This window comes from Scomber japonicus, chromosome 11 (genome assembly GCF_027409825.1).
Source record: "Scomber japonicus isolate fScoJap1 chromosome 11, fScoJap1.pri, whole genome shotgun sequence".
Lineage (NCBI taxonomy): Eukaryota > Metazoa > Chordata > Actinopteri > Scombriformes > Scombridae > Scomber > Scomber japonicus.
Genome location: NC_070588.1, coordinates 10,690,485 through 10,706,799, shown reverse-complemented (window position 1 = coordinate 10,706,799; position 16,315 = coordinate 10,690,485). Strand labels below are relative to the sequence as shown.

Here is a 16,315-nt window from a genome sequence, read left to right as displayed (position 1 = left end):
AATAAAAAAAGAGCAAAAACAAGTACACATCCTTTTCAGCAGCAAGAAGCTTTGCAACCAAACGAAACATTCAATACCTCAGATTTCCATTTAGGACTTCTTCTAACCTTCTTTCTATCCAAAACTGTTTCAGTTTCTCTGAGAGATTGTGCCCAATGGTATGATTTATCAGTTCTCCCAGTAAGATATGCTAACTGCTGTTATATTGTATGCTAGCAGTATATTAGAATAGTGTCCAATCATTTTTCTTTTTGCAGAATCTGTAATAGAGGGCATTATCATGATGACTACTTACTGCTGCAAGAGGAAAATGCTCATTCATATGGACAAAGTTGAATATACGAGCTGATATAGGGAACATAGTAGCTGATACTGTAGTACTGCAGTTTTTACCACATTTTTCTGCCTGCATAGGATGATCTGCTTGGGTGTCCTGTTTGGGCTGACTTGAGTGTTTTTTCCCAGGTTGTGTTTTGCTTTTTTTAAGTAGATTTGCAGACCACTTATCCTGCCTTGGTGTTTAGTTGAATGAACTACACAGGCCTTAATGTATTTACACAGAACAAAGTTTTGAGACTCAGGAAAAATTCTGCAGTTTTTTTAAAAGTAGTAGTGCAGTTTCACATGTGAGCCGCAAGAAATGTATCTAAACATTTAATTTATTATAGCTGTATTCATTTTATTATCCCACTTAAAAGGCAATAAATGGCATTCTGCATACTCTTCCAATCTTCCCACTTCAATCAATATTGATCCAATTCCTTTCTCTTGTCCCAGGCAATCTACCAAGTAAAATTCATCAATACAACCATTAGTGTCAGGAGTGAAACATTTGAGTTTTCTGCCAAAAAGCTGAGTTTTTTTTTGTTTTTTTTTCCTCTCAGCTGTAAACCAACGGCTAACATTTCCTTGCACCGAGAACTCACACAGAGACAAAGCTCAGCATGACTTTAACTGACTTACAGGTCAAGGGCACTGTTTCTGCCAGACCAGGGCTACTGTTGTGCCAAGACTGCAGCAATCATGAGGCAGACACCGCCTTATCACAGAAGCCAGGTGTCCATAGCAGCTTGGTACAGTTGCTAAGGATGCAAGCAACAACAAAAAACGTGTGTACAACACAACACCTGGTGCTACTGTCCTGCTGTGTCTGTTGCCTGCTCTGACAGAAAGGATGATGAGGAGTCACCTTGCCAACCAATTTTACCACAAAAGTTAACAGTTCCGGCCTCCTGAATTTGCATTTACATTATCAGCTACCATGCAGTAAGGGTTGAATTTAGGTGTGACAAAGGGTAGATTAAACAGTGCTTATCAATGTGCATGTGAAAATGATCCTTAAATCCCTATAATCAAAGACAGCACACTTAGATTTACTTGACAGAATTTAGAAATAATGAATCTCTTATGCAAAGCACATAAGCAGGGAATAAAAGTGTGCATTTGCCACAGCTATATATTTTACAAATTCAATACAGACTTAATGGGTAAATTACATTTCACAATCTTAATAATCCAAATAAAATGAGCGTGATCTGATTAATTAACATAATAATGAGACTACTTATTCATTTATGTATTCCAAACCCAAGGCGAAAAGAATCAGGATATGAAGCCGCATTATTAACTCTTACCTCGACAGTGAACTCCTTCATCATAACCATCTTCACAGTCTCTGGCCCCATTGCAGAGTTTGTTGAAATGAATACATTTTTTTGTCCCGATACACTGTATGTGGTTGAGGGGACATCTGATCACCACCTCCTGTGCACCTGAAGAAGATATTGAAAAAAAAAAGTTAAAATACTGTAAATTCATTTGTTTCAACATTGATTATCTAATGCTTGTATAATTTTACTGCAAATCTGAATGAGTTTTAACAGTTATTGTGTCAACATATTGAGCAGCACACGCAGTAGGACACCTGTATGAGACCTGTATGACATGAGAAATCATATTTAATTGTCATAGTCATTTGTGATTTTGTGAAGGTATATAAACACATTTCTTTCAGTATTCCTTAAGCTACTTTACAAAGTGCTGATACCTCAAGACCTCTTTTTTATGAGGTAGAAGAACCTATGCATATGCAAATGTATTTATACTTCACAGCATTGTTCTTTACACACAACAGATGTTCGCCACACTGCTTTGCAACCACGCTGGCGAAGTCCTATAACAAACTGCCCGACTCCCCCTGCCAGCCAGGCAAACAGCGGAGAGCAGCTGTTTAAGGATTCATGAGGCACATAGGTGACCCTCATTCATGTGGCAGCCACGGGAGCACATAAAACACAGCTGACCAGTGCACCAGCACTGTAAATGTGTCACATCTCCACCTTAACTACATTGATATCAATTACCAATGCGCCATTGCAGCCACTTAATGGGAAGATTTATCGCCCACGTGATGAGATCTGTAACAATCCCTGGAGTTGTCCCAGCCCTAAGAACTCACCTCCCAGCACACATGGACCATCCTGACTGGGTGATTACTTATTCACAGCACCCATTTCTACTTGTGTGGTAAGAAATACTGCAATTAATGTGGCTATTACAAAGAGGGCTGTCATCTCCTGCTGATTTACAGAAAGTGATATGTGGACAAGCACTGTAGGTATGCATCTGTATTGACACAATAATGACTCTCGCTAGCTTCTCCTTCCAAGCAATTTTATTGCCTTAAAAGGGTAACGGCAGATCTTCTTCTTTAATGAATATTTCTTGGCTCTCTACAAGCCGCACCGATTCACACTATTTTCATATTGTATTTAGGTAAATCAAACATAAGTGACCTTGTCTCTGAGAGTTCATATTTCATACATGAGCAATCTGGCAGCTTCATCTACTGGGCCCAAAACTGTGTTTAAAACATCACTCTTTTAATTGCTCTTCAAGCTCATTTCGGGATTGAGTTTGTGATACTTTTGATCTTTTGCTCACACTGCATAATGCCAAAGCTAATGTGTGATATAAAACATACATATTCCATATTTAAAAAAGGAATGTTATGAAGAATTAACATGCTTTCTCAATGATCACAGCTCTGTAGTCAGTAAATAATAAACACTGTATCTTCAAAATATCAGCAAGGAACTTGAAAAGACTTGTAAGTATTAACACACTTGACTTTTATACTAGCAGTCATCCTTTCTGGAATCCACTCACTTTATTCGTCTTTTACATTTGGAACCCAACTCAAATATGTTTTCAATGGAATTTGCCTGCCATACATTTGGAAATAAAGAGGACATTTTCACGTACTATAGCAAAAGCACACACTGTCACAAAAGATTCATCCCGGTGTCACAGAAAAGCACATGTCCATTTGGCAAATGTGCTATTTAACTCACAGCTGTAAGGGTCCCTGACAACGTAACCGTGTTGTCAGCCTCTCCTCGTTGCTTCTCACCACATGGGTTCTAATCTAATGTGATAAGGGGCGGGAGGGGCATGAATATTCAGTGGCTCTGATCTGTCATGCAGGGGTACACAGATGGTCTCTCAACAGCTGGGGTGCTCAGAATTCTTCTGTCAATTCCCAAACTACTGTACTATGTTAGATGATGGCTCAAAGTTGAATATACAGTATAGTACACTATGTCTTTCAACAGATCCTTTGACAGCTGAACCAGAGCGTCTCACTCCTAAGCTTTCTGTTTCAAATAGCTGAATGCATGACGAGGTTCCCTTCAGCAATCCACACGGCACTGAGTTACAATTCCACCAATTCTACAGTCACTGCATGAGGAATATATTTTATTTTTCCATAGACAAATTGAGGCAAATAAACAAAAATCTACTGTGGTAATTACAACTCTTCTGGGGCCATTAGCGACAATGAGCAATGAGATGAGCATCTTCACTGGCAAACACTGTGTCTGTCATGTATATTTAGTAAAACTCATTGTGTGTCCATTTTTTAGGCAATTATAACATCTTCCAAATTATTGGATGGTGTCAGGGATGCACTGGGAATGCACTGGGAAATACATTCATCTCTGGGCTTATCTGCTGGCACTGGACTGGGGTGAGTCAGCATTTGATGCTAAGACTTTTATACTGGTATACATAATAATTTCCCCTGTCATCACTGGGGAGAGCATCTCCAAAATGTCCTTTATGCGTCAATACATAATTGTTGACATAATCAATGCTGCTTCCAGAATATCAGTAAGTGTATGCTCATGAACCCCAAATGACAATCACACAGAGACGGTCAGTAAACCAACAAAGAGGGCTAATAAAAACTTTTAGATGGACCACAAGCCAACCATGATTTGTCCCAGCATGTCTCTAGCAAGTCGCCGTTATAGTGCATTGGGTCTTGGTGTGCAATGACCCAGTGGTGTTCCAGGTGGTTTCCAGCAAAAGAAAAAACATAATAAACAACAACAACAACAAAAAAAAATACTATTAACGTTCAGCATGGAGGAAGAAATGCATGAATAAGCCTGTTTATAAAGCACAATTAGCTCAGTGCAAAACTAACATTGTGAGTTTTGATACTAATTGAACACTCAATCTCTAAAGCAGGGCACTTGTTTTGAAGTTAGAACATATGTAGAGTGAACCGAGAGACAAGCCAATCAAGCACACATCTAGGCCTGTCACATAAAAATTAATCAGCCTTGGATTTTAATAACCTGAATGTTTTTGTGCCAAGGAAAGGGAGTTAAAGTGACCTTGTTCAAGGAAAGGCAGCTCTCTCTGACTGTGTTCTGGCTGGTTTGCAGTTGTATAACAATTTGGCAGGCTATATAAATGATGCTCAATAAACATTAGGTCATTAGGTCCTGTATAATGATTGTCAGTAGCTTGGTAACTGCAAATCATAATTAAGTTTGATATATGGTGCTGTATCATAGCTTTGGGAAATGTGGCATTTTATTCCATTTTCCGGTAAGCAAATCTGGTGTTGAGTTTGATTTGCTATCCTGAATGATAAATTGGTTAATTTTACCATCAGTCCTGCATTGACACACAGCACACTTTAAATAAATATTGTGGATTTTGGCTAAGGATGCAACAGGTTAGTAATACAGAGAATTTTAATGAACTAATTCATCAATTTATGCCTGAGTTCTGCCCAGTAATGTAGTTGAAAATATAAATTTCACTGATTAATGAATGATTTTCAAGCCGAGTGACAGTGAGCCAGCATGCACAACACCAGGACCTTGAAACCTCTAATAGAATTAAGCCATCATTCATTTTTTTCATTCACACCTGTGCTTTTCCTACTCCAATATGTTAAACTATCTTTGGTGAAAAAGGCCTACATATGTGTGAAAATATGTTCTGCATCAAAAGCCTGGCACGCCCACACAGGTGTTTTTTTTATTCTGACTGATTACACTGGCTGCTCAGGTTGAAGCTGAGAAGTTACAAAACCACCAAACTTCATGAACTGATAAGAATGATGCACTTAACAGGTGCAGCAGAACGGCTGATATCAGTAAAGTACCATCTGTACACACAAACTAATCTCGAAGATCAGTCAGGCAGAATAGGTGAAGGTGTAGGAGTAACAAACTAATATGACTCTGTAGCATAGAAAGATAGATGGAGAGATAGATAGATGGAGAGATAGATGGATAGATAGATAGATAGATAGATAGATAGATAGATAGATAGATAGATAGATAGATAGATAGATAGATAGATAGATAGATAGATAGATAGATAGATAGATAGATAGATAGATAGATAGATAGATAGATAGATAGATAGATAGATAGATAGATAGATAGATAGATAGATAGATAGATAGATAGATAGATAGATAGATAGATAGATAGATAGATAGATAGATAGATAGATAGATAGATAGATAGATAGATAGATAGATAGATAGATAGATAGATAGATAGATAGATAGATAGATAGATAGATAGATAGATAGATAGATAGATAGATAGATAGATAGATAGATAGATAGATAGATAGATAGATAGATAGATAGATAGATAGATAGATAGATAGATAGATTCCCTATGTTATTGGGTAATTCCTAAGGTATAATTGTCCATTTATTTTAAATGAAAACTGCACAGTTCCAGTAATAGTTTGATGAATGAATAATGTCCAGAGATGGAATGGGCAAGCATATTTATATATACCAGTTCAACACACTGAGTGGAGGGCAGATGTTCCCCTGCTAAGTATTTGAAAAAAAAAGTGTGAAATGCTTATTCAAGCAAAGCGGGCAACATTTAAGTTCTGCATCAATATTTATTAATGTTGGGCTTTACAATAAACAGCGATAAATTAAAATGAAACATTCCCATCCAGTCTATATTGCATACAGTATATTATTGGCACTGCTGCAAGCAATGCCATATGTGTGTGTTGTTATTGGACTGAATGTGCGCTTCATACTGAGGATAAATAACCTGAACATAATTTGTAAAAGAGAATTACGAGAATTGACTGATACTGACTGACAAAAGGACATATGAACGTGTTACCTTAACTATGCCGAGGCTGGTAGGAGCAGATATTCTAGAAATAATTCATTGAAAATGTTTTCTTTGAATGTGAACAACCATCATCACTCAATGTAATGCAGGGTTTTGTGGAATCACTGTAAATTATGTTTTGCTAGCTGGTGTCCATTTATGATCCAAAATGCACTTTTCCTCTGTCATTATGGGTTGAGTCTCTGAGATTCTCATAATGTGTTAATATAAGACCAAGTATGTCCATGAAATATAACAAGCACATTGTTGTTCCACAGAAGACGAACATTTTCCATTTGGACAATTCATGGACTGCATCCTTTATACCAGAGGTATTCAATTAAAATTCTTTGAGGTCCAATTTGTCAAAATTTCCTCAAGTGAAAGTCTGTAACATCGGTGTTATTTTTCAGTACCTTGAAGTAGAATTGTAATTACATCAGCATCTGTGTCAAATGGGTAGATTGTAGACAGTCAAATAAATAGAGTAGATTCTATAATATAGAAACATGTATTATTATTTACTTTGAATTTGTGGGATTCAAATAAATAATAAAATAAATGAAATAAGAATAAAAAAGAATAAGTAAAATACATTTTCTTTTTTTATATCGAATAAAGATGGCATTTTAAAATAAAGTACATTACAGAAAGCATTTATACTCCATATCCTACCAGTGGTAATGTTTAATAGAGTAGCAAACATTTGCTCATTATGTTCATTGTTGGTTTAATGAACACTGCGGTCTGTAGGTGCCGCTAGCAAGGATTTAGATTTGGAGACGTGAAAATGTATACGTTAAAAAGATGTTTAAAATGATAGTGCTATTTATCTACTTTGAGTAGTGAATGAGGAGGAATCAGCTAAAACCAGATGAGTGCACTCAGTCGAGTGCAGATCTCCTCCAGGTGTCTCTGGGTGCATGTGGGTGGTGAAGCACCTACTGTGACGCCACCACAACTGCCAGATGCAACCAGCAGAAATTTGCAAAGTTTGTTGTAACAGACTACACACAACACAAAACAAAACCCTCCCTGACTCCCTCTCCTCTCCCAAACAGAGAATAGTTGAATCTCATTCCTGCTGCCCCTATCGGCTCCCTTATAGTCAAGATGGCGGCGAAGTTAACAGAATCATGGATATTATTCAGCTTGTGTATTTAGTGGATCATAACATATCAGGTATGGAATAAATCAGCAGATGCTCCAGTTCAAGATGAAAAAATTATGGGTGTGAGTTTTTGAGCCATGCCAAAGGCCAAAATGTGACCTACAAGAAACTTAGCCTAGCTGATTGCCAGAAACCTTTTGCTAAGTCTTAACACGTTATAAAATGGCACAGAAGGCTGGAAAGTCTAAGCTTCACTAAAGGTTCATCAGGGATCCCATTACAAAATGGTTAATCATTGCATTGCAACTATAAGAGGTCCTTGAGCATATAGTTTGTGCAAAAGTGCACAAAAATTGTTAGTCTGCTGAGTCCAGTAGTATGAGCAAGATTAGCTGCAGACTGATGAACACGAACACACACGAACACACACACACACACACACACACACACACACAGAGAGAGAGAGAGAGAGAGAGAGAGACACACGGACACACACACACACACACACACACACACACACACACACACACACACAGACACACGGACACACACACACACAGAGACACACGGACACACACGACCAAACGCATGATCTCCTTCCAGGCTTACGCCTGGCGGAGATAATGAAAGGCTTCTGGGGGGAAATGTTCATTATGATAATCATGTTAATCTGAGCCACTGCCAGTTTGTGTAGAATAATGAATTCCTAACAGAAAAAACTGAGAACCTATCAGCAAGAAAAGCTCATTGAACTTTTGTATTCAGGGATTCATGATATTCCCTAAAAATCGTCTGCAAAAGGGCTTTATTTTATAACATTGATGATCAAAGTAGCATCTTGATGCCTGACCTGAAGCAATACCAAAGTAGACTCCCTATAATGGCTCTGTAACAATATCTCTTTTTGTAGCAAATCCCACAATTAGTTAATGTGTGCATTCCATTTTTCAATAAACTCATTATTATTCTTACATAAATCTCTAATCTAATCATGGGCATGCTGAGAGTGCAAAATCATTTTGATGAATTTGAACATAAGCCAACAGCTGATGATGATAACTGAAAAAAATAAGAATACATCAGCTGTGGTGGCACCTTAAACCCTCAGAGCACAGTTAATATTGATCTGCTCTGTGCCTCAGGTTCTCAACTGTAAACTGGCAACAACCCCACATCTGACACTTCGCCTTCAACGTCAGAACACATTCACTTGGATTTTTTGATTTGTGTGTAGGTAGTAGATGCATATAATTCAATTAAGCAACTTATTACAAATTGTAATTCATGTAAAACAAACATGATCTGAGTTACAAGAAGCCACTGTAATGTTAACTTTCACAAAATTCATAGATGAGCTGTTCGAAACAACAAACCGTGACAGGGATGATGCTGCCAAAATGTTGTTAACATTATAATCTCTGGGCTCATAAGCTGTGTCACTGGTGTGGAAGAATAAATAGAAAGTGTAAAAAGCATCAATAATTCAGTTATTCTGCTTGTGTGCCTGTATATGTGTGTATTTTTGTTGTCTGTACAAGTGAGTAGAATAAATCATTGCGATACGCTTAGTTAACAATAATGGATATGTGTTAATTAGTACATATGATCAACGGAAGCAACCATAAACAAAGGAGAGTGTGTCTGTCAGCAATAAATACATTTTAAATAACACAATTTCCTCTCAGTCACTTGTTACACACTGTGTATCAAGTACAAACTATGGTTTGATGTGAGATATACCACATCATTTCCACTTTTCCTAAAACTTTTGAGCTAATAAATAATTTCTACATTTCCAATAAAGGCAGACACAAAATATTAAATTTGCTGCCAGTAGAAATGGTTCATGTGCATTCAGTGTCTGAGTAGTAAAGTCAACTTATAAAATGTGGTTATTGTATTTATACTGCCATTGTAGTAGGAATACAGAATGTATGTTTTAAATAAATGTGCAGATGCCAAATGAAAGGAAACATAAAGGAGACATAAACACAGACCCAAACACTGCTGTACTGGTAGTGGTAACTGTGAGCTTATTATTTCTGGCTACTGCATATGTAAATGCACTCCAAACCATAAAAAGTCTACTACACAGTAGAGAGCTGTTACATCTAACAGATATCAGACCCAGCTGTGCCACTGTGATCAGAAATGGACAGTGCTTTACAGTTCATAGGAAAGGACATCTCATTTCAACAGTTTTACTCATTTCCTCTTTTCTTGCATCTTTACTTGCATCTTTTCCTCTCATCTCTCATAATTTCTGCAGTGGGAGGTATTAAGATGCAAGGAAAAGACATGAGTGAGGGAAATGGGGATGCAAGATGTACTCAGAAAAAAAGGGAACTCTTTGCCATTGCATGTTGTCTGTCTGTGGTGAAGTCATTATTGTTGCCATTCTTAAAGCTGGAGGATGTCTGGATTATGAGATGTCTCGGCTCTGTGATGTTGTGGCTTGCCTTGAATAACTGATGGAAAGGGATGATATATTTAAAAGTGCCATGTGACAGTGCTGCTGACGAGCCATTTTTACAGCATCTCAGCTTGATTTGGGTACACAGCTCTGCCTTAATGTCTCAAAGGCAAGCAATCTTTGGACAAAGTCTGAATGTCTGGTGGTGGTCTACAATACTAATCTTGCTGCTTGTCATGAACAACGGGCATCATCTTAAATACGTGGCAAAGACTTCCACCCATTCCATGGCAAATGTGTGCAGATAGGATATAATGAGGTAAACAGGAGCACAGAGTAGTACACATTTCAGCCACATTTTACCCCCCCCCCCCCAGCAAGTTCGGTTTTTAAAAACACAGTGGTCTTAACACAAACAGTTCTTTAAAAGAATAATTTTCCTGGATGACCTTTACATCCTTGACATTTGGAATAACGTACTCAGCAAAAAGAGATTATTTTGCTGTATTTGTTTGGCCATAGACAGAGAGGAAAGATATTCTACATAGGCAGTGAAAGAAACAAACTTACTATACTGTATGGCCACAGGATTAAATGTTTAATTTTTAATACAATTAGAGAAAGATGGATGCCAATGGTGAATGATAGCATATAGCTCTTGCCTCTTTCATCAACATCAACAGGGCAATAAGCAATTATTTGACTCCAAACAAATCATATGGAGGTACAGAGAAGCAGCCAATGGCACAGTATGAACTCGACAACTCCCTGGTGAGAAAGTGCCTTTGCATGTTTATGGACGCACATGCCCAGCATTTGGTGATGCTCTGCCAGATCTGCACTGCACCCATCTTCAGTTGTTGTTGGTTTTTTTGTTTTTTTTTGGGAGGGGGGTTGTTCACTTTATACATCCAGTCTGGTCTTCAGCAAATAAAACATATGCTGACTTAGACTGAGGCCAGACTGACTTGGCCAATCAAGATATGTCTCTGGAAAAGGGACTACGGGTGGAAAATGGCAACTTGCTAAAACCCAGTGCAATGCATCTGTACTTGTTTGTTTTTTTTACAGGGTTAATGTTTTATTGCACACTCTCCCTGTTTAAATAAAATAAAAATTACCAAAAATAACCCTTGGTTGTTTTGTCTGTATTTTAAGGATAGTTTTTGTTGCATTAATTATGTGTAGTACACTGTTCTTCTCTCACTGCTTTCAGTGTTGGGCAAATTTAATTACACATTTACCCATTACTAATTACTTAAGTGAAAAGTGACTCACATTATTTGGCTAGTACTGGACAGCAGTAGATAGGCACCCAACAGGTCCCTCTAAGTCAGAGAGGGCCCAAAATATTCTAAAAAAAATACTACTTAAAAAGTTGTCTGTTCTAATTTTATTTTATCCAACAATCAACATCTAAACTTTATTTTTAAGAAAATAATCCCTTCAAACCTGCCTATCGAGACTGTGTTGGATATGAAGATTTAAATGACGGAAGCCTCTTTTGTCTCCTCGTCTGAATTGTGGTGCCCCACCTGTAGCTGGGAAGAAAATGTTATGTATCTCTCTGATTGGTGGTCCACCTATAAATTAACACCGGAATGGGCAATAGTAATTCAATTAGAGGCTAATCTTAAAATTACAGTAGCAATGAACAACCATGTCTTCCCTCTACATGGGTGGGCTTTGTTATCCCCAACCTTATGACAAGTTCTGCCCATAGGGGAACGTAAAGCAGAAACTAGCAGGGGAAAAAATGCCAATAAACTAGCTAGTTAGTTAGCCTGCTGGTTCATTTCATGATGGAAGCCATGTGCTGAGTGATATTACCACCAATGAGGGAGATTTGATTTTAATATCTACAGCATTTTAAAGGATCATCTCATCACACAGTGTTCAGTGGCACATCATCAAAGATTCAGAAAGACTTGATCAGGGTCATTGCTACTGTCATAACAGATAGCATGAAGAAGGACAGTGAGGAAGGCACCTTTTGTAGCTGTCATGTTGAATGTTTCATTCTGTTACTAATGTCTGTCTGTTGTTTCAACAGACATTAGCAACGTGACCCAAATGTCATGTGTGTTTTGCTATGTCACTGTAGATGGGGTGAAAGACCTTTTATTTTCCAAGTATGATGATGTAACAGAAGACAGACAAGCACAGACCACAGCTACATGATTGCAGGGTTGTGTCTGTGTTGACAGTGGTCGCTCAGTGTTATGATGGAGCTGCCTGCTATTATGGCATCTGGTTTGAATAGGGTGCAAGTGAAAGGAAGTGATGGAAACCATTCCAAAGGCCGTCTTCATTCACTGTTGTACCCATGTTTTGAATGTTGTCAAAGCAAAGGGAGCCTCCAAGATAAGAGAGTGCAATGACCTCTTTGCATAAGTCTACAGCTTGATTTATTTTTTCAACCACTCAGCAAAGCGCACCAAGCTGTTGATATGATGATATATGCCAGCATAGGCTTCCACAGGTAGCTCTTACTCACTGATGCTTAAGTTTTCATTTGGTGTGCATAGTGGCAGAAAAGACCAGAGAATTAAGAGAGGTAGAATAATAATAATGATGACTGTAACAACATGATCAATAACAATAATAATGAAAATAACAAAAATGATAATAATAAAAATGAAGAACATTAATAATGAGGGGGAATGCACACCAATAAAACATTTAAAGTAAGTAAAATAACTAAATATAATATTAATATTAAAGAAATATATAAAGTTAGGGCTATAACTTGACTAAACCCCATGTAACTCTCCTATGTGTTCCATCACATTGTAGACCACAACACAGATTTTGATGATGACACTGTCCATTGTGCTGATGGATACACTCTCCTTGCAAGCTCAATTTCTGTTTTTGGTTAAAAACCTCCCTTGCAGGTTTACTCGGATATTGCTTTTGGAATTCTCTAAAACAAAGGTGTTGATATCCATTCTGTTTGACCAGAATATATAGCTACACAGAATAAATGAAAAGGTGAAAGAAACATTTGACAGGGTCTATGAAGAAACCCAGGCTTTGGTTTACCTTCTGTGGGTCTCAAAGGGATATTTGCACATGGCACAGGATCTCTACTGCAATGTAATTGACACCATGCTAAGCCAGATTGCCGACCACTTTAGTGAGCATAATAAACTGGTGGCCCTTCAGGATCCACAGCAGTTGTGGCATTACCATTTTCCCAAAACTGTCCTTCCAAGTTTGAGAGCCGTGGAGCATAAATCAGTTCATTCCCAACACTACATGGAACTTGTCATCATACATGGCATGTCTGGCTTTGCAGGTAAAAGCCCAGTCGAGATCCATCAGTTTTTCCTTAAAAAAGAACTGAAACAAAGAAAGGCACAAGACTACACTCTAACATGCATCATCCTCATAATCCCTGTGTCCACTGCCTATGTGAAGAGGTCATTCTCTGTGCTGAAACGCATACAAACCTACTTGTGGAACACGATTGGGCAGGCCTAATTGTCAGACTTGGCCTTAATTTCCATCAAGAAGGAATAGCTGATGAAATTAAAGGCAATGGAGCAGTTGCACCATCAACTACTTCATCCGAAAGGACAGGGGGATGGACTTCGTTTTCAAGTAATGCAGTCACCAAAGGGTAAGTTATTTAAAATAGGTCTCTGCCAACTGATTTTATTCTGGCCACAGCTGTCATTATGCAAAGTTAACCATCTGTCTATCTGTACATTTACCAACTCAGCACTTGCAATGCAATTTCATGTAATGCTGTGTACGCACTGTATAATGACAGTTCACACACAGCATCATAAGCTACAGATACTTCAGAACCATGGACAGTGTCACTGGGTTGATACAGGGAAACAGTGTTGCTGTTCACTGTCCATGGTTCTGAAATGTATGTTGCTAATGGTTGCTTTGCTGTGTGCACGGTGTCATGGACTGTTTAGATTTAAATGAAATTCTGTTCATTTTGTGAAGAGAGAAGGGGTGGTTGTTGTGTTTTGTTTGCTTGAAGATAAAAGTTAAGCAGTTAGCCAACAGTTTGGAGGTTTGCTGACTATCAACAGCAAGCCCAGGTGACAGCATGCATCACTCACTACAGGGAAGCTTCATTGTTCACAACTCTCAACAAATCCATGTGATTCCTACCTGTAGCCTTATCTGATGCTTGCTAGCCATTGCTAGCTCACACAACTTGTTGATAAAACAATTTTGGAGTTACAGGAAGGTGCATTCCTCTTCCAAGCTAACACAAATCAGTCTCTCCATTAACTGCAGAGCAAAAACAAATCTGAAACCTCTCAGTCAGAATCTAAAATGCCAATCCCTAAAATGATGAAACAGAACTTTACTGGGATAACTAACTGTAATTTGAATACTGACTTTATATCTAACTATCTCGCTATACTATTAATGTATCTACTATAAGTTATTCTATTTAATACATCTCCTGTTAATTGATCTGTCCTGATATCAAAACCTTGTTTTCTATTTCTCTCCTTGTTGCATTAACTATTTAAAATTAGTGATTTACACTTGCATAATAGATGGTATCACTGAACCACCTCAGAAATGCAAATCAATATCATTTGCAACATGTTATATACTGTATGCATTAAGTGAATGCATAAGTAATTAAATAATGTGTACAGAGCTTATTGGACCCTCCGATACCTAATTCCCTGTGTGCAATGGCTTAGTATTTTCTGTATATTATGCAGAGTACTCAATCAAATTTATTCGAGAGGCAGGGTAACTGTCACCAGTGTGCAGTGGAATGAGGCCAGGTGTTAGCATCCATGACATTCCTTCTCTACTGTATAACAAAGGATGAATACATCACTCCACGGAGAAGAATGAACAGCCTTGGGACAATGAAATGTAGTAAAAATGTAATATGAAGCACCATACACAAAAGCGCAATTTATCATTATTGGGAAAACAACAACATAATTGGTCAATAGAGATGCTTTTGTGACCAACCATTATGCAAATGTTTCAATCTAATTGTTCTGGGGCCAGATTCTACTGAATAATACATACAGTATATTGTAGTCAAAAAGGCTAAAACCAATACTGACTGAGAGGAATCATCTCATCAAGAGTATAATATACAGAGTTGTCTTTAACGCGGCATACTTTCATTGTAGACATGAATACACAACTGATCATTGTATCGCCAATCCACAATCCGCACAACATTGCTGGTGTGGATGGTTCTTCAACACTTTGGATACTAAGAGCCCCATCTTGCAGTTTGCGCACAGTGGATGGTGGGCATGGCGCATGTGTCTTTGTTAGTTTGCTCCAGTGCAATTGTCATTTTCTCGCCCAGCACCCACATTGTCTAAAAAGCAAATGCACTTGCACCAGTCTGTGTGCCTATGGGTGTGCTGGTCTTAAAATGAGGTGTAGTCAGGCGCATTGGTGGCGCATTGCTATTTTGAGGCAGAGGTAAGTGATTGCGCTGACCAAAAAAACAACAGGTCTAAAGTCACTGGTTATGTCACTGTTATTAAAGGGCGCATCATCAAGAGTCCAATATGCATGATGTACATCAACATATTACAAAATAGTCACAATGATGTTCCAATATGTATCAGTATCAGTCAATCGCAGTAATGACCAATGAAACTGTCAATGTAGTCATGTGACCAACCCTGGTAAATCCACCATCAAACTAACGATCTGCCAAGGTGACAGCATGCCTGGATATTAAAGGGAATGGGAGATGACACTGCAAACATCGCGTTACGCCCACAACACGCCTATGATTAATGAGGGGACTTAAGTCCGACCCTTTTAGACCATGCGCCTGGCACAGTGACCATTTTTTCGCCGTTAAAATAGCAAAAGTGGATTTGGATACGCCCCAAAGGCACTTGTGCCACGCGCTTCATGCCATGCGCTATAGATCGTTAAAATAGGGCCCTAAATGTTCAAACAGGCACACAGCATACAGACCTCAGTTTGATATGATTTTGGCTTAGAACCTCCGTGCAGGAATATTTTTCTATGTATGGTTAAAGGATAGTTCCAGCTTTGTGTTACTATCCTCTGCTGCTGCTCAGTACGGAAACACTCTCCATGCAAGCGCAAAGAAGGGATTTCATACTAAAAAGATTGCAACTTGGCAAGATAGCCATTTAATTTATCAAAAGCAGACTGCAGAAGCGTAGTATTAGCTTACAGATCCAGCAGACATGGAGCGACATTAGCATTCATAACCATAACCTAACCCTCCTAAGGGAAATATTTGGCTCTTTAGCTGCTTAATGCTCCACTATATTCACCATGTTCACCAGCGAGTCGCTAACTTTGTCTGTCATTTGGTGCAAAAAC

General features: G+C 38.2%; 1 protein-coding gene across 1 annotated transcript in view; it reads right to left on the bottom strand.

Moving 5' to 3' along the window:
• lrp1bb (low density lipoprotein receptor-related protein 1Bb) overlaps window positions 1–16,315 on the bottom strand; it is a 204,709-nt gene that overhangs the window by 169,252 nt on the left and 19,142 nt on the right. The window contains exon 4 of the mRNA XM_053329127.1: window positions 1,635–1,772. Coding sequence (XP_053185102.1) covers window positions 1,635–1,772 — 138 coding nt within the window. The remainder of the gene's footprint in view (window positions 1–1,634; window positions 1,773–16,315) is intronic.